The sequence below is a fragment of the Typopeltis vanoorti genome, chromosome 4 (genome assembly GCF_054136105.1).
Source record: "Typopeltis vanoorti isolate ZY-2024b chromosome 4, IOZ_Tvanoo_1.0, whole genome shotgun sequence".
Classification (NCBI taxonomy): domain Eukaryota; kingdom Metazoa; phylum Arthropoda; class Arachnida; order Uropygi; family Thelyphonidae; genus Typopeltis; species Typopeltis vanoorti.
This window is the reverse complement of record NC_143552.1, coordinates 156,087,526-156,115,388: the sequence shown is the minus strand read 5'-3', so window position 1 is coordinate 156,115,388 and position 27,863 is coordinate 156,087,526. Positions and strand designations below refer to the sequence as shown.

The 27,863-nt window shown below is 35.8% G+C and overlaps 1 protein-coding gene across 5 annotated transcripts in view; it reads left to right on the top strand.

The window, feature by feature from the left end:
• Window positions 1-27,863, top strand: part of LOC150107782 (eukaryotic translation initiation factor 4 gamma 3-like) — a 949,069-nt gene that overhangs the window by 607,923 nt on the left and 313,283 nt on the right. For all 5 annotated transcript variants that reach the window (XM_090392049.1, XM_090392050.1, XM_090392046.1 and 2 more), the window contains exon 15: window positions 20,345-20,542. In XM_090392049.1, coding sequence (XP_090248175.1) covers window positions 20,345-20,542 — 198 coding nt within the window. The remainder of the gene's footprint in view (window positions 1-20,344; window positions 20,543-27,863) is intronic.

Below are 27,863 nucleotides of genomic sequence, written 5' to 3'. Positions count from 1 at the left end.
ATTCTTATTGGTTAAACCAAAATAAAAAATGATGGTACAACATGGCAAAATTTCATGCCGGCTGGGGCATCGCCCGGTTAAACAAGGCCCCCGTTGTTTTCGCCAGGGACTAGGGTGAACAGCAAAAGTCAGCTACTGGAACAAATCTGAAAACAAACCCCAACTGAACATCATCAGAGTTAAAGATCGATACTATCAACATAAGAAGCCTGAATGACAAAGAAATGGAGCTAGCTGAGGAATTAGATAAGTACCAGATCGACATAATAGGGGTGACTGAAACAAAAAAGACAAAAACAGGTGAGATCTTTCTGAGCCATAAATACAAAATGTTATATTCAGGCAATAACAATCAAGGAAAAGAAGTAGTAGCCATAGTATTCAACACAAAATACGAGGCTAATCTTCTTGAATGGCAGTCAGTCTCAAGTTGAGTAATGTGGGCAAATATGAGAATGGGGAACTGTACAATGAGGTATATCCCTATTGAATGTTCCTGGTAAGATATATGGAAGTATAATTAAGAAACGGTTTAAAAGAATTGTGGAAGAAAAACTTGTGAAGAAATAGCTGGATTCAGGTCAAATAGAGGCTGTCAGGATCAGATCTTCATTTTACGACAAATAGTGGAGAAATCATGGGAATATAACAAAGATCTGTATTTAAGTTTTGTTGATTTGGAAAAGGCATATGACAAGGTTCCAAGAGAGAAGCTATTCAATACACTGCAGTTATATGGTGTCAATGGGGCATTATATCAAGCAATACTTAGTCTTTATTTAAGTTGTAAGTCAACAGTTAGAATTGAAGGAAGTACAGGAAGATGGTTTAATGTTAAATCTGGTGTGAGACAAGGATGCACATTATCCCCTCTGTTATTCATTATCTATATGGATCACATTATGAAGGAAAGTGGTATTAAACATGATATCAAAATTGGAGATGTTAATGTCAGCTCTGCTTTATGCAGATGATGTTATGCTTCTAAATAAATCCGCTACCAGTCTTCAAGATTCCCTGACTAAATCGAATAACTGTTGTAATAGATATGTTATGAAGGTCAGCAATAAAAAGACAAAGACAATGAAAATAGGCAGAATCATTGAAAATGTCAACTGTGTTGTGAATGGAGAACCTGTGGAACAAGTGAAACATTTCAGCTACTTAGGCATGATTTTTACTGAAGATTGTAAATTAAATATAGAAATAGACAACAGAATCAGCAAAGCTGGTATGGTGGGAAGTCAATTGAATAAATTCATATGGAATAAGAGAGAAATTAGTCGGAACACTAAATTAGCTGTATACAAGACAGTGTTGAAACCAGTTTTAACTTATGGATCTGAGAGCTGGGTCAGAAGTAAAACACTTGACCAAAGACTAGAGACTGCAGATATGAGAGTCCTGAGAAAGATTAGATGCGTGAACAGATGGCATCAATGGCAACGTCATATTAAAAATGAGAATATTAGGAAAGAACTTGACATTGTCAGCATCCAGGAATGCGTTAGCAGAGCTAATCTCAGGTGGTATGGTCACTTAAACAGAATGAGCGAGGAAAGATTAGCAAAACAAGTGTTCTCTGTCAAGTTGGCAGGAAAACGACCCAGAGGAAGACCAAGATATAGGTGGATTGATACGGTACAAAGTGCCTTCGATGATAGAACTATAAGATCTGGTAATGTCGGAGTCTTGACAAGTAACAGACTGATTTGGAGGAAAATTGAAGATAGGAAGTTATACATTATGTAAATTTTTCATGTAGTACTATTATATGCTCTACATCGCTTGAGGGTACATGACAGAAATTTAATGATGATGAGAAAATATCAGAGTGGATTTCACAGATTTCTAGTTTTAAGCTACATATTTGAAAATATGTGTACAAAATCGAACTACTCCTCACATTAAATAAAACATTTCCCTATTTATGTTTGTGTAATTATTTGTTTTGAGTTTATTTTTCATTTCACATTGCCGAAATGAACCCTGTTGCTCTTTCTTTTAATAATTATTTTATGCACCGACTGAGAGTTCACTTAACAAAAAAACACATTTCTCTTAATGACATTTCAGTTTCCTTAGTACTGAATGAGAGTTTTTGCCTCCCTTAAGGTTTCTGCCTGGTCTCTGAAGAGAACCAACCAGTTTGAAACAGCTGACAGGCCCCTGAAACCTTTATGAAATACTAAAAAAAGGTGAATATATGGATGCACGGACAACGCCTATGTCTTTTAAGTTCTGCAAGCTAAGGCAACTCAGTGATGCTGAGGATTGTATTCTTGTAAGATCTAAGGTCAACTTATAAAACTTTCATAGTTTCTACAAACATTCGGCTTTGAAATAATGTTGGATCTAGTATCCACTTTTCCTATGTAATCATTCCTGAAGATTACATAGGCAAGTGGATACTAGATCCAACATTATTTCGAAGTAATAAATAATAAAATAGGAATGATAAGTAAAGAAATAGAGAAATTAAAAAAGCATGCTCATCTGTTGTTATATTTAGATGAGCAGCAGTTGGAAGTCTCATTCGAACTTCTGAAGAATGGTAATGGTCGGCGGACCACAGTTAGGAAACCAATGCTAAAGGAAAATGGAACTGGTTTGAGTTGTTTTGTATTAAGGCCGAAGCAAGTGGCCTTAAATCCCTGCAGGTCTTTTTCTATCCTGTGTGCTTGTTTTTCGGTAGGAAAAATCCAAGTATCAGAGAGGGAAAAAAACCCATCCCGCATTACACCCACCATTTTGAGCAGTTTCATTAAATTAGGTGTAGAATTATTCTCTTCTCGGTTTCTGTAGTTTTGTAGAAAAGTTTAAATGGAGTGTTTTTAATAATACATTAGCAAATATAATGGATTTTTGTACTTTTTTATTTTCTAGATGCAATGTTTCTTAAAGTTGATTTTTCTTTTATTGAGTTGACAGTGTGGTTTTATATTATTTGACCAGAAATTCAATATCTTTTCATACGTAAATGTCTGCCACATAAATATGCTTCGACCGAATTGTCTTTTTTCAATCTCATACCTTCCTTTCAACAATAAAATTTGGGTTGAAATTCACACCTTTCACATAATAAATTATGTTTAATTATTGTATGTGAATGAGAAAAGTGAAAGGTTCATTGCTAATGACTGAAATAATACCTGGTGTGAAATGTAATCATGAGCTTGCAGCTAAAAGATTTCACAAACTACATTTTTCCTACTTCTGAATAATATCAATTAGATGCCGACATATGGCTGTCAACATAACATAAAATTTCACAAAAGTGGTTGCCTTGCAACTTTGTTAAGCTATATTCCCAACAGCATAAGAACACTTTGGCATTGGGGCATGTGCCAAGGTAATCAGTGGCAAGTTGTTTTACTGGTATCAAAATTATCACAGTATGAATTGCCTTAGTTACAAAATCACTGGAGTAATAAAAGCAGAGTTATGGTTCTGTGTTCACACTCGAATCATCTAATCTCCCACCTATTGGAATGATTCATTCAGAATGAGTAGTAATATCAGCCATGCTATATATTATTATTATTAATAGCTGAAGAGAACAGTAGTAGTTCACTGGCTACTTAAACTTTTCAGTAAGTACATAGGAAATGTGAAAAGCCATAAAGCCATTCATTACAAGCAAAAAAAAAAAAAAAAAAAACCGCCTACAAATTTTAATTAAGTTTGATTAAAAAAAAAAAAAAAACATTTAGTACAAAGCATTTGTCTCTAAAACGCCCTATATATATTGTAAATAAAATGTGTTTCTAATATGAAAAATTTAAAACATTCAAGATATACTCTTTCCTTTTGTCACAGAGTGAGTTTTAAGGTGATACTAATTTCTGGGAAAATACTTAGCACACTTAGGCATCAGCAGTACAGTATTTACCAGTATATTGCTGTGCTTTTAGCTATGGTAGAAGAAATTAAAACCTAGTGGTTCCCATTTCTTCTGGAAGATTATTGAGCTCTTGGACAAAATTCCTAGATCAGGGACAAAAATTAACGTGTTATACAGTATAACTCTTACTTTTGGGGTTGAGTGAGTACTTATACTCCTTCCTTTCAACGGTTGACTTGTTTTCACATTGGTCGATAGTTCAATTACTGGCTATTTCTTTTAGGCAAATGAAGTGTGGCAATTAAAAAATAAATTCTGTATTGAAAATTTTGCAAGTTGTTGTAATGTTTCCCCAAATTATTATTTATATCACTTTCATTAAAATGCAGTCACAACATTCTTAAACATTTGGTTATCATCAATAGCTTTTGGCATAATTTTTATCATTGTAAATGTTTTCTGTTTTATACCTTTAACTGGATAATAATAAATAGAACCAGTTTTTTATATACTATCTAATACCCAATTTGTTATCTAATAATAAGACCATAGGAATGGCTGCCAGAAATCCAAGTTTTTATTTATTTATTTATTTTTTTTTTTGTTATATCTGATTATTTCAGGTATAAAATTATTCGTGAATCATTCATGGAATACCTGTTTCAACTTCCATTCATTTTGCTGGGCTCTCTAGATGACAGGAAGAGACTCCAGGAAGTGCTTGGATCACCATGCAGCCATTTCAGATTAACATGTTGAGCTTGTTCGAGAACTCCTCGTGGTTGATTGGCAATGGACTGTGCTCCAGTTGTCCCAGGAAACTGGGATAATCATCAGTGTTTGGCACATCCTAAACCAGAGGCTCATTATGCTCAAATTTCAACTTATCGAGTTCTGCAAAATGGCACAGGTACTCGATTACTGGCCTCCATCTGGAACAATACGAACATGATGGGCATTCATTCCTGAATCATACTGTAACTATTAATAAAACTTGGGCAATGGCTTATGAGATTGAACTAAAGAGACAGTCCAACGAATGATGTCATTCCTGATCACCTTGCCCGAAAAAACTTTGCGGAGTCCATTAGAGTTAAAGTCATGTCAATAGTCGCCTATGATATCCGAGGTGTCATTCTTCCTCACCCTGTCCCAAGGACAAACTGTTAATGCACAGTAGTATTGATATTTTCTAGAGCACCATTTGTGTCCAGTTTTAACAGCCACATTTTTTCACAGGTTCTCCATGGTGTTTGTTACACGACAATGCATGAAAAAATGTTTTGCAATAGGTGATAGAGTTATTGGACAGGTGGCAATGAGAAGTATTGGAACTTTGCAACTTCAACTTGTCCCACAAAATGAAAGAATCCCTCAGAGATCTGCTATTTAATGATGTGCAAGACATTCTTCAAGCAGTATATTGCACTATCACTGATATCAACAGGCAACGCTGCTGATAGTATCCAGCGACTCCACAAATTTTGAAACAGGCACAGAGCATGGCAGGAGATTACATTGAAGGGATGTAATAGTACACACTTGATACATAAACTGTTTTACATTTTATGCACATGTTGTCACTTTATTTACAACCCTCATAACTTGCTATGAACAATTTCTTCTTCTCCCTTCTACGTGTTGGGCCTACTGGCCTGTTACAAGTATCTTAAACTCTTCTAAGTCATACCTGTCCCAAGGATAAGGTGACTAGCCCTATGCCTCCCAATGTATTTTATGGCTGTAGTTGCATGTGTTCACCGGGCCGGTTTGCCTGCTTGCAGTAGGAAAACCCCCAGATAAACTGGGGGAAAAAAAACCTGCACACACACCCAACCTGCTAACTTGGCTATGTCCGAGAAAGATCCTTAAGCTCCTCACATCAGCAATGGGAATTGAACCCAGGACACTCCTTTCCCAGGCATATGGTTGCAAAACGGATACCCACTAGGCCAACCGCACGGACAGTTTCTTTGAAAGCTTTTACAAAATCTTTTGCAGCCTCCAAATTCGATAATTGCTTCTCTGCACAAATTACTGTGCTAGTTATTCCATGGTGCTACTTAACCCTGTAAACATATTCATTTTGTCATGGAAGAATTTTGCCTTTATTCTATTTAGTCAACCTAGCATGGGAGTCTTCATTTCTAGTTGCTACCAATACCATTCCCACATCACTTCATCAACAATCTGTGTTCTTGGTTTTGACAGTGTCTTCTGCTTACTCAGCATCTTAGAAGATTTCCTGCAGATAATAATAATAATAATAAACTTCCTTTCTTGATAAAATATTTACTGCATTATCAAAATCCAAGATCTAAGCAATACCTCCTTTTGTGTTGGTGTGTTTTTGTAATTTCGATTTTCTGTTGAATGCTTAATATCACCCATTATCTTAACTTCTTGGTATGTGATGAATATGAGTCAGATTCCATTCCACTATTACTTTCAATAAAACTAAAAATTAAAAGGAAAACAGTACTATGTTGCAGAGAAAATTCGATTGCCTTTTATATACTAACTGGTATACTAAGCCTTGAGATATTCAAATGTTTCATATGAAAATATACTACTTTTTGTCCTGTTTCTTTGAACATACAGTGGTTTCATGAAATATATCCATTAATCTCCGAAGTGCATCAAATACATTTACTACCTCACAATATTTCAAGGATAAAAATGTTCTGCTTCATATTTTATTGATTGTGTTTGTTCACAAGAGACATAAAATTTCACATGTATGAAAATAAAATGAATTACACCTTTGTGAAATATGAGATCAGTCTTATCAATACGTTTATTATTACTGGTTGATTTTCTGTCTTTTATTCTTCCTATCAGGCAAATGATCAAAAAAAATCAGCTAACGCCTTTTTATTCCCGTAAACGGGAGTAGGCGAGGCCATTTAGCCCTATCTAACTCAGGCAAATGATAAGGTATTTTATTCAGGTTCTTGCATTTTTCTGAAAATATTCCAGAAATTTTTCGTGATGTTTTCAAATGCTTGCAAGAAAATAATTGTGTTAAATATAATAAAAACACGATGGTTTCAAATAACATTTATTGAAATATGTGAATTTTTTTTGTGAAAGTCCAGTATACTATGTCATTGTGCTTACAGTTAGATATATTATTGTTAATTAGATGTGATTTGGAGTAGGAAAGGAGAAACTTTAAATGCACGTAGGGGTGTGCTGGAAAAACATTTTTAACAATTGGCTCGCTAAAATGAAGAATTTTTTTTAGAATTCTTAAAAAAAAATTTTATAATTTTTTTTGAGAATTGTGAGAATGGCACTCAATGCCCCCAGATTCATCAGGATCACTCCTGAAACCACTGCTGAAAACTTTTAACTATCCCAGATAAGTAATCATCAGGCCACCAACTATAATCCAGTGGACTTCTGAAAATATAGACGACTGAAATTCATCTTGCAGGCACAACACCAGCAATCGCAAAAAAGCTCACAAGGAGCAGCCATGAGCCACTCCCACTCATAGATGCAAACACAGATGAAGGGACCCAGAGTCAAGGACTCAGTTTTCACCAAAGAAGTTAGCCATTGTGAGTTGAAGTGCATGCCACTCTACAGTTTCTAGCTGTTGCTGGTTTAATAACTGGCTCCCAAAAATTCTTGGAAATTCAACAACTCACTGATGCCAGCCAGCTCCAGCACAGTATTGGATACAAAAAACAAAGAAGAGCAAATACTTAAAAGTTCATCCTGAAACAAAAGTTAATTATTCACTATATTAGATAATTTTATTATTATTAACATAATTCTCCATTCCAAAGACTCATTATGGGGAACAGTTTTTACAACAAACCTCCTTAACAGAGTTGCCAACCATCCCTTTTTATCTGGGACAGTTCAAACTCCTTATCATTTTTTCCAGAACGTGTCTTAAAATCCCGAATTTTGTGAACGAGGTATGAAAATTCTTAAAGAAAATAAAATAAAAAAATTAAGGGAAATGAATTTTATAAACCAGAACCTGTAATAATGTATTGTTTTTTGATTATGTTTGATTTCAGATTTTGCATTTCAGCAATAAGCATCAATCTTTACGTCATTTATTTTTTAGGTTTCACACAGTGATAGCGAGTCGTGATCACACCCTCGTAGTAATACTTAAATCATTCTTCATTAGAATGAAAGAAGTCTTGAATTATAATTATTAATAATATTTTTTATGGATAAAAGTAAACCATATATGATATACATTTTGTTCAATTAAATAATACACATATTCTAAAAGAAACGATGAAAGGAAAAAACTGGATGGTACTTTTATTATTGTTGTTTGATACTTCCAGAGAGTCAACTATTAATGTAGGGAGTGAATCATCTACTCTAGACGTGATACCTTCTCTTAAACTCAATCAAAAAATGTGTGTTTAAGTTATGGTATTTCTTATTCCTTCCCCCCTCATTTACCTTGCAGTGTTGAGGATTTTTCTACGTTTAACTGTTACCATATCGAGGATAAGGTGGTTAGCCCTGTGCTTCCTGGTGTGTCCTATGTCTGTAGATGCATGTTTTGTCCTCCCAGAACAGGCCAGGTTTGCCTGTTCTGGGAGGACAAAAAACCTGATTTTCTAAGAGAGAAACTCCTCTATCTCCATATGAGAACGGCTAACTCACCTTTAGTCAAAAGAGACCAGATAAAGATTCTTCATGTCACTGACAGGAATCAAGCCCAGGTCTTTCCTACCAATGGGCTTCATCTATTTTGACTGAGCTATGGAGGCTCTTATGGTTTTTCCATGACTTAAAGTCGGCAAAATATCAAAGATAGTTGAATTTAATTATTATTTCGCATGTTTGGTTGTTTGGTTGATGCACCGACAATGTTTGCATGTGTAATGAAATAAAGGGAGGGATATAAATACAGTCTGATTGTGATTTTTCGAGTTTAGTTTCGTGCTTGTTAAAACAGCCTTAACATTATGGCAGAAGCAAGTAAAAAACATAAAGATTTATAAAGCAAAATAATTTTGGAGTGCTATCATAAGTTGCCCAAAACGAGTCAGCGTAGTGCAGCTGTACATTCAAAAATTCCACAACTGCTCTTGTGTAAGATCTTAAAAAACAGATCAAACATTGAAACTTCAGCTCTTACTAATGAGAGCATGGATCGAAGAGAGCCCGATCTGGTAAGCATACTCGAGTTGAATTGGCAGTAAAAATTTAGTTTAGCAATGTTCGTGAAAAGAATGCTTCGATTAATGGGCCTTTGATGCGTCAAGAAGAATTTGCAAAAACAATGGACAAAGAAAATTTCAACAACTGATGGATGGTTTAACAGGTGGAAAAAGCAAGAGAATATTGTGTACAAGCGTATTCATGGTGAAGAAAAAAGTGCTGGTTTTTTATCAGCTGATGCGTGGATTAACACGGAGTGGCCAAATATTACTGCTGAATGTTCCCCCGAGGATATTTACAATGCAGACGAAACAGGACTATTATCGGGCAATGCCTGAGCTTACTTATTTGTTTAAAAATGAAAGTACTAAAGGATTTAAATCTTCAAAAGAATGAGTGACAATTGTTTGTTGTGCTAATATGAAAGGTAGGTAAGAAACGAGAGCTCCCAGTGATCAGAAAAGGTAAAAATCCTCGGTATTTACTTTTTTTAGATAATGTTTTAAAGGTGTCAAAAGTTTGCCAGTTGACTACTGTTCTAGTGCAAATGCTTGGATGACTAATGACATCTTCAACAATTAGTTAAGTTGGATCTTAAAGTGAAAAATTGTCTTGTTAGTGTGCTGCACACAAAAACAATTATTGTTAATTCAACCATATGACCAAGGCATACAAGCTTTTAAAACTTATTATCACAGGGAAGTTCGTAAGAGAATTATAGCTGAACTTATATAAAAGACCAATCTGATGCAAGTGCAATTGCAAAAATAGATTTCCCTTGATGCATTGCATTTGGTAGCAATGTCATGGAAGCAAGTCTCAGAGAAAACTATTGAAAACTGCTTCCAAAAAAGGTGGATTTTTAAGACAAACTCTGAAACTTCTTATTCCGAAGAATTTCAATATCTTACAAGTGAAATTTTTGATAAAACCCCAGACAGTATGTAAAAAGGAGAATTTGAAAATTGGTTGGATATTGATAACAATGTTGAAGTAATGGCTACAATGACAGTATCGGAAATATGTCAAATGCCAATGAGAACTTTAAGCTAATAAAAGGAAGTGAACCTAATACAAGTATAGAAGAACAAATTTTAGAAGCTCCTCCAACCAATGCTCAGATGCAAGAAACTCTACGAATACTTCGTCGCAGTGTACAGCATAGTGACAAACTTAGAAAGGCATTATGAGTATGAGCAATTTATTCATCAACTACTATATTCAAAGACATGACAGACAACACTAAATAAGTTTTTAAAATAAATTTTGTGTTGTTGGTTATTAAAAAGTTGTTTCTAACAATGCAATTTTTTATATCCTTTGCTTAATGTTATCAGCCGGTTATTGTTATCGAAAAGCGACTGTCCCAAAGTGATCACAATAAGTGGCATCTACTGTACTTCGCAACAGCCTTAAGCATTGCAATCATATTCTTTGCATATGATTGCAATGGGAAATGACACATCAATATCAGCAGTTTTTCAGGACATTGAATTGAGATAATTAGTGCTAAATTCAACTATGAAATCAGTCTTTTTATGACCATATGATAGATTCTGCAAATTGACTGTGCTGTACACAGGAGTGATTAATTGTAGGGAAACATTTATTATACAGTTTCTTGGTGTGTGACATTTTTCATTGTTCTTTTAAAAAGTGGCATAATTCTAAATTTGCCATCCCCTCCTCTCTCCGTCCAAAGTATGATAGATCATGTGGATTCATTCAGGTGCCAACATTCTTGAGCAATATGTGGTCATTGGTCCAGAACGTTGAATGGAAAAAGTGACATTTCTACTTAATAGAGCCTCTGTGGCTTAGTCGGTATAGAAGAAGCTCTTTGGTCAGAAAGGCCTGAGTTCGATTCCTGTCCATGATGTGAGGAACCTTTTTCTAGTCTCTTTCAACTAAAGGTGAGTTAGCTGTTCTCGTACGGAGGTAGGGGTTTCTTCTCCCGTAAACTCGCGTTTTTCGTTCCCTCAGAACAGGCAAACTGCGGCCAGTAGAACACATGCAATTTACAGACAAGAATACGTAGGTGTGCATAGGGGTAACCCCCTTATCTTCATATTATGGTTAGGAAATCCAAGGATACTTGGAAGGCCATGAGCGCTTAAGTGCCTGTTAGAGCCACTGATGGATGGATGGATCACTGTATCTTACATATTCTCCATAAATGTGACAATTTCATTGACAGAATGGAAAAATGCTTAATGTTGTAGGTTAATAACCACGCAAAAACTCTAATTCTCATCCACTCGCCATTTTTATATAGCTTCAGGAATGGTTACTTGCACCCAAGTCAGTCCAACTTCACTATGCCACGTTCATAAAACACCTGAGGTTTACTGGCGAAAAATTGATCCAGGTGTCTTTTGACAGCCTTCTCATTAGCGAAGGTTTTCCCATTCAGAGAATTCTGCAACGATTGGAATAAGTGGTAATTGGCAGGTGCCAGGTCCGGTGAATACGGAGGATGCGGCAAAACATCCCAGCCAAGATCTAATAATTTACTCCGGCTTGTTAACGATGTGTGGGGTCTGGTGTTGTCGTGGTGAAAGACAACTCCTTTCCGATTTGCCAATTCAGGATGTTTTGTGCTAATTGCATGGGCCAGTCGCATTAACTGTGAGCATTAGACAGTTGAATCAATCGTTTTGCCTGACGGTAACACCTCATAGTGGACAATACCTTTATAATCCCACAACACAAACAGCATGATCTTCTTTGGGTGCAGTCCCACTTTCGTGGTTGTTGCGGTGGTTCGCTCTTGTGCACCCATGATCTTTTACGTACCACATTATCGTACACGACCCATTCTCCCGTAATCATCCGCTTCAAAAATGGGTAGTTTTCTTCGTGATGTTGTAGCAAACTACAGGTGGATATGTGAGCAGTCATATTGGCCTCAGTCAATTCATGTGGCACCCAAACATTGAGTTTTGAAACATATCCCAGCTTGTGCAAATGGTTTTCAATGCTTGTATGGGATATATTCAGTACTGCAGCAATCTCCCACACTATTTGTGACGGATTTTTGTTGACAATATTCTTCACAACACTCGAATCAACCTCAATCGGGTGACTGGCACGGGGCACATCACTGATGTCAAAATCTCTAGAAAGGAATTTGGCAAGCCACTTTTGTCATACACATTCTGTTAAGGCACCATCCTCATATACGCTGCATATTTTTTAATGGGCCTCCAGAGCTCGTTTGTCTTTTTTGAAATAAAAAAGCAAAATATGCCGGTAATGTACGTTGTTTCTTTCCATTTCTAAAAATATGTTACACACACACATGCAACTGAAGTAGGCCAAACGAAAATTCACTGAAAGGTTATGTGAAATGTCGCCTTTCAACTGCGCAATAGCGTTGTTCGGTAGCACAACAATAGCCACAGGCGAAGCGGCATAAACTTGTACTAACGCATAAACCGAACGAACTTATTTGACAACCCAATATTTCTAAATAAATCTGCTATATTTCATTTGGTTCTCTTTTAGCTGAGTTGAATAGCTGCTATAAAATATTTGCTATGAAAATTTCAAATTTTTTACAAATGCAATAACAAGAAATAGGTAGTACATGGAAAACATCACTGCATGGGCTATAGAATGAGCAAAGCTATTATATTGGGCTAGTATACTTGAATAAATTTGTGGAATAAGAGAAATTATTATTATTATTTTTTTTTTTGTTTTAATTAAAAAGATAAAATGCTGGGTTCAATTTATACATGCTATATTGACTAATAAAGGATTGAGGAAACAATGTGCAACTGGGTAGTGGAGATGGAAATATGAATACTGAAAGAGAGATTAGAATAATGTGGCAGCATTATTTTAGAGAATTGTTAAACAAAAATGAAGGCCATAATGAACTAAACTGAAATAACTGCAGTGATAAGAGAATGATAGTAAGGAAATAAGTCAGCAGAGATCATAAAAGCAATTAGGAAGATGAATGGAAAATCTCCTGGCATAAATGATTTGCCTGTCGAAGTGATTAGAGCTAATTACAGGACTGAAGTGGTTATATGACATTTTTAGAGTGATCTGAAGAAAGAAGGGGAATACCTGATTATTGGACAAAAGGAATTATGATTCTGACATATAAAAGAGGCTCAAGAAAGGAGTGTAGTAACTGTAGAGGCATAATATTATTGTATCACTCTGAAAAAATTTATGAAAGGATAATGGTAACAAGTATAAAAGATAGAGGTTTGGTTTGAGAAAAGTGCAAGCAACGGTTGATTTTATTTTTGCTGTAAAGGAAATAATGGACAGATAGCCATTGAGAATTTAGAAAAATATTTTGAATGTGTTCAACAGGAAAAACTAGAAAAATTTGGAAAAGATGAGGATAAAAAAAAAAAAAAAGAAAGTTATGATCAAGAATACTAACTAAGAGCTGTGTGATTTTGTAATTTGGAGTGTGGTTGATGCGTAATAAGACATTCATATTTCATGTTGCAATCCCCCTCTCCACTGGCCCTTCATTTTCCTCTGTTTCTTTGTTCTTCTTCACATATTCTTCATACTGCTTCTCCTGATGTTCCTATCTTTCAGACTGCCATCACCAGGATTCAACACCTTGCTGCCATGTTCTCAGTTATCCTGTTAGACTGACCATCCCTAATCCACTAAGATGCTTCAAATGCCAGAAATACTAACATGCCCAAACTGCCTGCCATCTCTGCATGATGTAGTAGTAAAGAGCATGATAACCATACTTGCTCTGCCAAGAAAGCTAAATGTGTAAACATCATCCAGATAATCCCATGCTTTGAGAAGTGGAAGATGAGAAATAAATACATAAAATAAAAACTAAACTAAACATATATCAGGATGCAAAAAGAAAGTTAGTCACGACCACACCTACCTGCTTGGAGATCTTACGCTGAAAACATAAGAATTATTCTATTCCACAATTTGATAATTTTACCATATCTGAGCAATTGTGGCTGTTTCTCTGTTAAGCATATCAATAACACAGCATATGGCCCCACTCCATAAGAAAATTATGGCAAGGGTATCACCTAAAAACAAACCGCCAGACCCTTTCACAGAAAAAAATGAATACTTTAGTATCCACTGGGATACTGTGGATACTAAAGTATACCAGTGATCCTGATACATCCAGTGATGTATTGGATATTTTTCCAGAAAATGAGGTGAACACTGGTCATCCATACTTCACAAAATTTAATGAGAAACACAAACCTGATAAGGGCAAGTCTTCAATCTCTTGAAAACCAAACAAGTCTAGAAGCCTAAACAATAGATAAATTTTTAAACTGTAACTGTTGTGAGTTTTGCCAGAATATCAATTATATCAAGCACCTCCTGCAGAAACACAAACCTTTTTGTTTCTATTTGCAGGAAACTTATTTAAAAAACCCATTTAGGATCCTACCTTCAGGAATATCATCACTCTTGTACATAATGACAGAACTGGAGATGGTCCTACACATAGTGGAGTAACCCATTCTTGTGTGTAGTCATACGCTTTCCATCATATTCGGTTGAATACTGCTCTGGAAGCAGCACCAATTCGCTCATCTGTGGGGTTTCTCATCACAGCATATTTATCGCCAGGTTCTGAAATAAATGAAATGGACTTGATAATCTCATAATGCAACTGCCTCAGCCCATACTCCTAATTGTGACTTTAATGTACAAAACACTCGCTGGCATAGTGCCAACACGATAGACGAGGTTGTATCATAGAGCGAATCCTCAACAACGACCTCTCCCTTATTAAGTGCACTGCAAATGCCTTTTTCCATACTCATTCCTGCTCTTATTCTGCGATTGATCGTATAATCTACTTCCCCACCATTGATAATCTCATAATGCAACTGCCTCAGCCCATACTCCTAATTGTGACTTTAATGTACAAAACACTCGCTGGCATAGTGCCAACATGATAGACGAGGTATCGTAGAGCGAATCCTCAACAACGACCTCTCCCTTATTAAGTGCACTGCAAATGCCTTTTTCCATACTCATTCCTGCTCTTATTCTGCGATTGATCGTATGATCTACTTCCCCACCATTTTCCACTGCTCACATGGGATGTTGAAAACATATGGAAGCAATCACTTGGCCATATCAGCAGTACATCTTCACAGGAACAATGTCCTCCTACATGGATACCTATGTAGAAAATGGACCAGGCCGACTGGAATACATTTTCTGGTCTTGCAAAATTCTATTAATGAAGCGGTGAAGTATGTCACAGACATCTTCACCGCTTCATTAGTATGTCTGTGACATACTCGGTGGAACCGAGAGTGCCAAGCAACCAAAAAAGATCAAGACAGAGCTTGGGATGTATTTCATAGATATCCTACAACAACAAACTTAATTACATTTAAATGTGCTCAGGCGACACATTATGTGAGACATCAGAGTCAAATCAATCCTGGATTAAATTTTTACCATCGATTAATGAAACAACCAGTTGAAAAACTGTCTCATATAAAATCTGGAAGATGAAAGGTAAATATAGAATATAGTTTGACTACCTTGGAACATGAAGAATGTATTTGTGCCAATCCCAAAGCTATTGCAGACACTTTGGAAGATAACTTTGCCAGGATATCAGCAACAGTTTCCTATCCTCCTGATTTTTTAATTTTGAAAGAACAACAACAACGAAAACAGCAGGTAAGCTTTTGTACTAAGGAAATTAAGCCGTACATTCAGCCATTTCTTAAGGAGGAACTAAAAAGACCACTTCTCCTCTATCATAAGAAAAGGATGACATCCTTCTCTTACTATACAACAGAATATTTACAGAGGAAGAGTTCCAGGCTCTTGGCATAAGTCGATTGTTGTTGCTTTGACTAGCTGTCTTTGTAAGGTCTTGGGAAAAATGGTAAATGCAAGAAGCCTTGCATTTACCATTTTTCCCAAGACCTTCTCTCGTACTTAGAAAGCAACAAACTTCTTTCCAGCACAGAATGTGGCTTTCATAGACAACGATCAACCTTAGACCATTTAATCTGTTTAGAAATATGTATGACAGACACTTTCCTGAAATGGGAGCATGTGATTTCAGTGTTCTTCAACATGGAAAATGCTTATGATAAAGTGTGGGCATATTAATCAACTTTTTTAATCTTGGTCTTAGGGTATATTTAGTTTTTATTAAGAACTTTCTATCTAGCTGTGTCTTCCAAGTCCAAGTTGGAAGCACATTATCTTGGCCATATCATCAAGAAGAGGGGTTCCTCAAGGCTCTGTGTGACTCTCTTCACTATTAAAGTAAAGTCAATTACTGAACAGCTACCTCCCATAGTAGGCAATTGCCTTTATGTTGATGACTTCAGAATTTACTGTCACTCCCGTAACATGTGGGATGTCTATTCATGGGTTCAGATTATCTGCCGAAAAAAACTCTGTACACTTCTCCCAGAAATGCTCTCTCCAACCCCTGATCCTGATTTATGATTTGAACAAACTATTATCCCTGTAGTTCCAGTGGTCAAGTTTTTGGGACTCATCTTTAATAAAAAGCTAACTTTCCTTACACACTTTTGCACTTATTCCAAAGATGATGAATCTTCGGAATAAGTGCAAAAAGCATTGAACATCCTCTGCACCTTTTCATCTGCAAAATGGGACTGATCGAGGTTTTTTGCTCTGCATTTATCAGAGCCATATAATCAAGCTTTGAATGTACAAGTGCAAAGCTTGATTATGGGACTCTGGTTTATGCAGTTCCACAAGGAAGAGCATGCTCCGGCGGCTGGACCCCGAATCACTATTGGGATATCTGATTAGCTACTGATGCTTTTTGCAATAACTCAATCAAAGCCTTATGTGGAATCAAATGAAGTCCTCTATCACTTGGACAAAAACATTTATCTCTTGATTATGCCCTAAAAATAAAGTCCCTTCCAGATCATCCTGCATGGACTAGTCTCTTTTCTCAATTGAGAGGTCCTATATCACCCATGATAAACTGCCGTCTGTTCTTTTGGTATGCACGTTAAAGAGGCTGTGGAATCTATTGGCGTTGAGTGTTGACAACATTACCTGCACCAACTAAAGCAGCATTCCTTCATGGCAGGCTTGCACTCCATCTTGCAATCTCACTTTGTCCTTACAGTCCTTACAGAAGTGTCATACACCTACATCTGCCTGTCTACCTTCAATGATTCAATAATTGAATAATTGAATCAAAGCAGTCCACTATGATTTCTTGTCCAACCACACTGATGGTTTAAGATGAGAGAACTCTGTTGGCCGTGCTGTTGTATTTCCTAACATTAAAATCTAAACCAGATCTCACTCGATTGCAATAACTATACAGCAGAGTTGCATGCCATTTAGCTCACACTTATGCATATCAAAAGAAAACTCCTACCAAAAGTACATAATTCATATAGGTTCTTTGAGTTCTTTACATGCTATTTCCTCTTTGCTGTATAATCCACATTGAGTACTTGTTGAGGTGCTTCTACTCTTGTATAAAATAAAGACTCTTAATTTCAATGTTTTGTTGTGTTGTATTCCCAGCTATGTCGGAATTAAGGGAAATGACATTGCAGATGCAACTGCTAGATCATCTCATACTTCTTCAACATACTGTTTGATAGTCACTTATATTGACTACACACAGGTTATAAAATTCAAAGTTAATTGCCCACTCCTGGCAGGAAGCACTGGTGAACAAATTGCATGGGATTAAGCATTGGAAGTCTAATCAATGTAGGAACAGGAGAGAGGAAGTTGTTCTTGCTAGGCTCTGCATAGGTCACAGTTATCTCGCACATTCTTATTTACTGAGGGCTGATGACCCACCTATGTGTGGGATATGCTACACCTGTGTTACCATTAGTCATATTTTGGTGGGGTGTGAGCACTTCACATGAGAGAGAATTGACATTTTTACTTATCTGCCTCTACTAAGATTATTGAAGAAAAAATAAAATAGTTTGGAAACAAAAACCAAACCTTTGAGTCCAGGTAGCAGATTCTGAAGAGAGTGTTGATTGATTCAGCTAGGGAGGTATATGGTGAAGGTTTCTGTAAGGATATAAAAATAAGAACACCATTATTGACATAAAATGTTGAAGAAGCAGGCCTGGACAAGAAGAAAGCATACCAAAAGTTCCTTTCATATAAGTTAGTGGGTGCCCTAAAAGAATACAGAGAAAACTGTTAAGAGGGCTACGATAAGCGTAAAAGCAGTTCAGCAAAATTTGGAACACTTTGGTAAGAATATAGATAATAAATATTGGGAATATGACTAAATGTTCTGGAGACTGTTGAAAAAACTTAGAAATCGATGAAAGAGTACTGTAAAAGGAATCAAAAATGATAAAGGAAGGTTGACAAGAAAACTGAAGATATATCCTAGATTTCTGGAGTAATTACTTTGAAAGACTGTTAAACGAAGCAAGCAGTGATAGAACAGTAGTAGAAAATTTTCAAGAAGAATGTAAAAACAGGAGGTAAAAGTTTTTTTTACTTCCGGTAAAAAAAAAAGAAAGCAATTAATCAGTGGAGGAAAGGCAGCTGGAGTAGATGATATTCGACCAGAATGCTCAAATATGGAGGTATGAAATTTTTGCATTGGCTACATTGCATAATTCAAAAGGCCTGGTCAGAAAGTTCAATTCCAGATGATTGAAGTACAGCTCCCCTACAATTCCTCTTGCAGTAATTCAATGCTTTCAGATAAAGGAACATTTGTAAATAAAGAAACAACATCTAAACTGATCATGATATCCGAAACGTCCAAATGAAGATCTGAAATTTTATTTTTGAAATCCAAAGTATTTTTTATATAAGTATTTGTTCTTCTAGTTGAAGAAGTGAGTAAATTTGATAAAAATTTTGAAATTTTTATGAAATTTCAATACTTTGGAGTTTAAAAATAAAATTTCAGATCTTCATTTGGACGTTTCGGATATCATGATCAGTTTAGATGTTGTTTCTTTATTTACAAATGTTCCTTTATCTGAAATTATTGAATTACTGCATCAGGAATTTCCTTCAGACATTGTAGAATTATTTGATTTTGTAATATATTCTGATTATTTTTTCTTTAAAAATAAGTTGTATCAACAAATTGAAGGAACAGCAATGGGCAATCCTCTTTCTTCTGCTAGGCTAACCACACGGACAGATTAAGGATGAAAAGTGCCAGTACCATCACTGAGGTCTCCTCCACCACAAACAAGTACTTCACATGGAGGAGACTTATTATGAAAACAGTGATTGGACAGTACCCATCTATTTTAAAACCATCATTCATTTCCTGATGTGTACCCTCAATGTGTAGATATCAGGAAAAGCTTAACTACACATTACTGTCATATTTCCTTGATTTCTCAATTAAGCTTATCCATTTTTTTCCCTCTGTCAAACTTTGTCTTCTATTAACCGGCTTTCGCTGGTACATGCATACATGATTCTTGCTATCACCCTTCTCAATTCACCCATACCATTTACACTTCTACTTTATTATGATAATAATAATTCCATATTATTAAATCAGTTTATTTAGTAAAATGAGTTTAATCTCCCTCCCATTTAAGTTCCTGTATATCATAGATTCTTATGTTCTTAACAATTGTGACACCTCTGTTAAAGAGTTTCTATTCTGAATGTTATGAATCTCAGAGCTGAGGTGTTATGTTAAGTAGAGTGGCCCTGCATGATCACATGATGATAACCCTGAAGTCCTCAGACTTAACAGAGGTGTCATTTAATAATAGTAGTTAGATACATAATGTATTTCAGAAAGGAAGAATAAGTGCAGAAAATGAATTGATATTCTTTTTGAATCAGCAATCTCCATCGATATATTAAATACACCTTGGCAAAGGAGAATGGAACTAGTTTGCCTTTCCTAGAAATTAAGTTTATCCATTCCTTTCCTCTGTTGAGCTTTGTCTTCAATAAACCTACTTCCACTGGATATGCATACAACATGATTCACTCTTCCCAATTAATATTGCCACATTCCTTTGGCCCATACCATTTACACTTACACACTCAGGAGACTGCTCTAATGAGTACATTTCACTAAAGGTGCTTGGTGTGTGTGTGTGTGTGTGTATATGTAGGTTTTATAATTCCATTATGTGAAGAAAATATAGTAAAGTGGACATTAACCATCTCTGTTGTTAGTGTGTAATTTTAATAGTTGATGCATGCAAACAAACACAATTGCATTTAAAAAATAATTATTATTATTATACTACGAGGTGGAGTATCTTTGTAATTCTTCATAGTTTATTGTTTGCTTTAACTTCTTCAGTTTGTAAAAATTGTTTATTTTTAGTTCTAACTGCTATGTTTATATTGCCAATTGTTTATTTATCCTAGGAACTACATAAAAAAATGAGAAGCATTTTAAATAAATTAACACCTGAGAAACTACATACATTGGTAGAACAAGTTAAACAACTTGAAATTATCAACGAAGAAAGACTAAAGGGAGTTATAGACTTAGTTTTTGAGAAGGCCATTGATGAGCCTAATTTTAGTGCTTCATATGCTGTTATGTGTACAGAACTAAAATTGGTAAGTGCTTAATTTCTTACCTAGTTTGTGATATATTTTTATATATTAGATATATTTGAATAATAATTATAAAATTGACCTAAAAGAAATTACTCTAAAAAATTGACTAATAATAAATGACTTTATAAAAAGTTTTTTCACTTGGTTATACTATAAATTAAAAATTACAAGAAATTATATTCTTAATTTCATCCTTTATCCAAGTGTAAGCAAAACAAAGTTTTGTTTGCTTACACTTGGATAAAGGATGAAACCAATAATATAATTTCTTGTAATTTTTAATTTATATATAAAAAGGTATTGTTTACTGAAATTTTTCATTGTTTTAATGCACGGAGTAGTTATAATCACCTCATTATATAATTTGAATGGTAGAAGACAGTCATCACTTGTTGAAGCACCACTACTATTGTGTTTATTGAAGGGCCGAAATGATTGATGTCATTTAGTCTCCAGAAGGGGATATTGATCCAGAGAAGGTATTGTTGCATTGTGATAATTTTCAGAGGTATCACTGCATAAAACATATCTCCCATACTGTGCAGACACAAAACCACCTCTTTTCAAGATTACAGTAGTGAAGTGGTAATGAAGACCAGCTGCCAGATAACACAGTGAACAAAACCAGATGGTAATGCATGAGGCACTACATTCAGCTGGTGAATAATCTTATTGTTTCATATCATTGGAGATGATCTTTATTCATCTTGTTGATTACAGAGTCTTATCACAGTGAAGTCTCTTCCTTAGAGAGTTTTATATTCTAATTCAAACTGACTCCCATTTCTCTAACTTGATGCCCCAAGCTGTAAGGCAAGCTGAACTATTTACTGTCAATGATGATCTAACCCAAAATCATTCACCTGGAATACCAGATGATCGTCATCATTCTCACAGCAGCCTGGACCATTTCTTAACCGACCTCCCTCCCACTACACTACACTGTAGATATCAAGTGCTCTCTTTGTAGCTTTGATCACATCCACATTTCATTTTCTGTGGCTTCACTTTCTTCCAGCTGATTTCAGCCTTGTATCCTATGACACTCCAGTGATGACAACTGTGAATACCTCTGAGATTTTTTTATGCCTGTTTTTCATGCATCATCTTGACAAATTCATTCAGCATTTATCCTTATCCAATCTCTTCCTGGATAAAAGTCAAGCATCAGAATGTTGTCCTATTGCTCTCACATCACTACTCTCACAAAATAACAGTCATTAATGGCCAAGTACTTTCCTATTCAGGACCTGCCAATTCGTGATCACTGGGGGGGGGCTTAAATATAATATGATGTATTAAGTTCTCGCTGGGTTGGAACAAACCTTTCTTGGACTGTCTACCTAGCTAGCGATACATGGAATGTTTTCTTGTTCTTCTTTGCATATTGGCAATGTCACAAATCTTCTTTGACTGAAAACCAAAACTATGTAGAGGGGAAATAATGTATTTGTTTCAGGATATTTTAGAAAAACCATTAATTAAGGTGAGTACTATATTTATAAGGGGGTGTAAATCTGTGAACCAACATTGTTCAGGCATTAGCCATGTGAGAATGACGGGTGTATATTAGGGAGGAAAGTTGTAAATAGAAATACTTTAATTAGAGATAAAGGAATGGCTTTTCTCTATACACATCAAAAGGCATAGGTGTTGTTGATTATTCATATTAGTGATTCATGATATAAGCACAACCAAAAGATGAAAAAAAAAATAATTTATTGAACATACTAATATTTTGCTAGTTTTTTTCCAGCATCATCAGAGCACAAATTATAACTGTAACAAGCACTTTCATAGAAACAAGCACTAAAGCATTTCATAGAAACAATTCATAAATTAAAGATGCCAAGAAATTATATTCTTGTTTTAATCTTTTTATCAAAGCATAAACTGAGTTTACACGTTATATTATTATATTCATGAAAAATTATATCCATGACTGGGCTAAGAGGCTAATGGCTTCGCATCAATTGCCTTAGTATCCCATAATGCAAACCACACCTCCTTTCATATGTGTATAATAAGGGTAACTACCTAGACTGGTTTTGACCTTTATTGAGGTCTTATTAGTAGGAGAGACCCAGAAGAGATACTGAGGTGAAAAGGTGTATTACCTTATTTTTAAATTTCAAAATCTATCTCTAATCATAAATCATTAGAGATACATGTTGAAAGTTTTTCACTTGGTTATAGTGTAAATTAAAGATGCAATGAAATTATATTCTTGGTTTAGTCGGTTACAAATTGTGTCAAACTATTTAGTCAGACAGATTGTGTCAAACTGTGTCTAATACTTCACATGCAATGTGAAGTATTAGAAACAGTTCATTATGTAACTGACACAGAACAAATGTCCTGACAAGGTACCCTCTGAGCCAGTTAATCACAAATTATTTTGGAGAGATCAGGCATTGGCTGCTGTTCACTTGTGAAAAATGCAATTCTCTGATACAGAATTGCTTTGGTATTGAATGGGGATTTTTGTTATTTGAAGGATTCTGCCTTGATCACCAACGTTTCAATACAGATTTCAGGCCAGTGAAACCTTAATCAAAAGAACTAATAAAAGGCGAATATGCAGATGTGTTGGCAGCATGCATCTTTTTAGTAGGGCAGCTCCAATGCCGAAACATGCATTTTCATAAGCTTTCTGATCAGTTTTTGAGATGTTTCGAAGTTATATATATATATATATATATATATATATATATATATATATATATATATATATATATAAAAGAATGATCATTAACTCAGTTAACATACATATTTTTATAAAGAATTGAATGACTAGAACCGAGATTTAAGTAAAAAGGTTTTAATATTAAAACACGACTAGTTTCGGCTTGAAGCTTAAATAAACTATGAACATCATAGAGTCTCTATACATAATTGACATTAAATCTTTGTGGTTGTATTTAAAGCTGTTCTTTCGTTAGTTGTATTGTTGGGAAAGTGCGTGCTAGCAGCATCTCGTGAACGCCAGTACATGATTACAGCTGAATGACAATCTGGGAGGTTGTAGCTCAAGTTATTATTTAGATGAACAGGATTGAAGATGATTTCTCTAGATTCCATGATTTTTCCGAGCAGACTTTGTGACTTTGGTTTTCATCATTAGGATTAGTCGAGAAAAGGATATGACTTGATAATGCACTGGCTCGCTGTCTCTTGTAAGTAATGTCCCTCATGTGTTCTTCCATATGCAATTCGACAGATTTGTCTGTCTGCCCAAAATAAGGAATATCACAATCACACAATATTTTATATACACTAGGGTATTTGAATTGATGATGACAAGATTTTGGGTGGCTTATTAAGAAACGGATCTTTGGAAGTGGAGTGAACAAGGTTCTGATATTGTATTTTCTTAGAACTTTTGCTAATTTATGTGAAACTGTACTTATGTAAGGAATAGATATATTGCCTTTGAATCTATTTGTTACTTCGGAATGATGTCTAGGAGGATTAAGAAAGAATCTTTCAACGATTCTCTTGGAATATCCATTAACTTGTTGACAAGAACAGCCCGGAAGAGGAAAGAAGGAAAAATGCCAATGTATAAGGCCAAAGTCACTCATAATTATGATCATCCTCTTACTTTCCAGGCTTTTCTGTCTAGTCATTTCAAAATGATCTCCATTTCTTGGCATGAAGCAATACACCACTACATATCTAAAATTAGTGCTTACTTCAATCTCACACCAAATGGCCTTCAGAGCCATTATCACTATTGCTTTCTTCAAGTTCCACATGGAGCTGACATACTTTATTATCCTTCTGACCTTAGCGATACAATCTGTTGCCACATGTAAAATATTCAGACCATGTACCTGGCACTGCTAATTTTTCTCTCCTTCTATTGATCAGACCACTGCAATTTTCCAATCTGCTTCTTTAATTTATCATACTCCTCTGCTAATTTCATACATCTCTCTCTTTTGCTCCATGAAGCTTTTACCTGCCTAGCCTTCAACTCCCCTTGCCAAAACTGCAAGATCATTCTCTCTCTCCAACTACTAGTAATGTGATGAAATTTTCTGTTATTACTGTATAAGACTATTATTTAATTATGGACATTCATGTCTGATGTATTACGTTATGTACATGGTGCATAATATAGTTGTTCCTCGTTGAAAGTTTATTTTTCACTTGGTTAGAGTATAATAAATTTAGTTTAATCCTTTATCCAAGTGTGAGCAAACAAAGTTTGCTCCTGAAAGAATCTTCAGGACTGGGTTAAGGTGGTACAACACCAGGGCAACTCGTTGCAAAGGTGGAGTAAGCTACCAACACTCCTATCACAGTATCTCCTATGATGCAAAACACATCTCCTTGCGGATATGTCTGATGTTATGCATTAAGGGAAGGGCCACTAACCAGACTAGTTTCGACCTTTATTGAGGTCTCTTCAGTGGGAGCCAGGCCCAAATGGAGATATCAGGCAGAATCATTAGCAGGTCATCTCCACCTATAGGAATTGCCAATTGGTGTGCCACCCTTTTTTAATAATTTATTCTGTCTTCAGTGGGAGCCAGGCCCAAGTGGAGATATCATTGAACAGAAGAGACCTCAATAAAGGTCGAAACTAGTCTGGGTAGTGGCCCTTCCCTTAATGCATAACATTAGACATATCCGCAAGATGTGTTTTGCATTATAGGAGATACTGAGATAGGAGTGTTGGTGGCTTACTCCACCTTTGCAACGAGTTGCCCTAGTGTTGTACCACCTTAACCCAGTCCTGAAGATACTTTCAGGCGCAAACTTTGTTTGCTCACACTTAGATAAAGGATTAAACTAAATTTATTATACTCTAACCAAGTGAAAAATAAACTTTCAACATCTTTCTCTAAATCCAGAGTAAATTATTAAAAAAGGGTGGCACACCAATTGGCAATTCCTATAGGTGGAGCTGACCTGCTAATGCTTCTGCCTGATATCTCCACTTGGGCCTGGCTCCCACTGAAGAGACCTCAATAAAGGTCGAAACTAGTCTGGGTAGTGGCCCTTCCCTTAATGCATAACATTAGACATATCCGCAAGGAGATATGTTTTGCATTATAGGAGATACTGAGATAGGAGTGTTGGTAGCTTACTCCACCTTTGCAACGAGTTGCCTGGTGTTGTACCACCTTAACCCAGTCCTGAAGATGAAGATACTTACAGGTGCAAACTTTGTTTGCTCACATTTGGATAAAGGATTAAACTAAATTTATTATAGTTGTTCCTCCTGTACTATCTCAGTGCTCTCATAGATATCTGTCATTATTGTAGCAATCCTTCCCCCATCCCCTCCATGCACACACTCTAAATATCTAAAATTCATACCGCAACTCGGTATAAAGGTCGAAACTAGTCTGGGTAGTGGCCCTTCCCTTAATGCATAACATTAGACATATCTGCAAGGAGATGTGTTTTGCATTATAGGAGATACTGAGATAGGAGTGTTGGTAGCTTACTCCACCTTTGCAACGAGTTGACCTGGTGTTGTACCACCTTAACCCAGTCCTGAAGATACTTACAGGTGCAAACTTTGTTTGCTCACACTTGGATAAAGGATTAAACTAAATTTATTATAGTTGTTCCTCCTGTACTATCTCAGTGCTCTCATGGATATCTGTCATTATTGTAGCAATCTTTCCCCCATCCCCTCCACGTACACACTCTAAATATCTAAAATTCATACCGCAACTCGCATTAGATGGCTTCAAAGCCATTATCACTAGTGCTTTCTTCAATTTCCACAATGCAGAAACACAACATTTCTAATGTCATCAGTAATACCTCTTCTTTTTTTAATTTTTTCTGTCCTTTTCAGAAATCATATGTCCATCACATTCTGTTTCGTACATCATCCTCTGCTATCTGTCTCCTTGACACCAATGATTTGTGGACTGATTAACTGTATCAAGGCCACAAACTTTGCACCCTTATTCCTAAATCTCCTTGTGTTAGTATAAGCATAGTAACCTCCCCTTGGGTCCCTCCCTCTTTTTTTTTTTTTTTTCTTGCCCTTTTGTCTGACTCTTTTGCTCCTATTCAGGCCATCTTCACATCCTTATCTTGTATTGCCTCATCATTTATCTCACATCAATACTGATAGCCTACACTTACAGCTCCAAAGTCTTGTTTTTGTTTCCCTTACTGTCCATGCATCAACAATCTGTCCAGCATCACACTGCATTGTCACTCAAATGCAGATCATCTGCAGCAAGCCACTCTCTCCTATCTTTAGATTTATCTTCTGTATTCACATAATCAAGTTCTCTCTTTTTGCATAGTCTCTCTGTCATGCCATTCATAATCATTGCATGTCTGTGCTCCTTATTGTCATCCCTTGGCAACACACAATTTTCCATCTCGCACTCTTCTTCTTCACTCTTTCTCTCTAGGAACACTTCCAAATCTTGCATTACCTCATTTACATTTCCTTGCAAATCATTTGTTCCTACCAGACATTAAACTGTTTTGCTCTTCCTATCCTCCAAACAGCCTCAGTCATTCTTCCCATCATTGCTTCCCTTAGAAATATTATTGACACCTGTTCCATTTTTTGACATCTTTTACCACAATCTTCATACAGCACGACACTCCTTTCCACCTTCCACTACAATTATTCATCTCTGTATTCTCTACACTTGCACCTTTTTCTTTCTTTCAAAATGAAAGCATATGGGCACTTTGCTCATACACTTTCATTTCATCTAGTTAAAAAATCCACAACTTATCCTCATAATCCAAAACATACATATAGCACACCTCACTAACAAAAAACTAAAATCAAAATTTAATTCACTAATAGACAAAGCAGCTGCCATCTTCCTGTCAGTATACGTCACTGTACCTTTAGAGTTTTGGGAAAAAACAACTGAAATTGATACTTCTACCAGCAGCTGTTACACGTGAAAACTCACAATTTATTTAACACTGTCTTCCAGAACTCTGAAATAGGATTGTTGACTTGTGTGTTATGGCAAACATGAAAGAGATATATTCTCCTCCTAACCAGGCTGATTAATTAAAGTCTTTGCACTGGTAGATTCCCATAGAAGGGGAAAGAAAAAATGCTACATAAAAGTGACTCTTAGGTGGAGATATGAAATTATTGACCAATTAGTATCTCATGAGTAGAGGTTAAAGTATTGGAAAAGCTGGTTAAGAGAAGAATCCAGAAATGATGGGATGGATATGATATTCTGTGATATCCTTACAGCATGGCTTTGTGAAAGGAGGGCATGTCTTAGTAATTTACCCTGCTGTTCTCATTCTCATCTGGCTACCACCACAACCAAGGTTGATCACTTTATGTCATTCTACT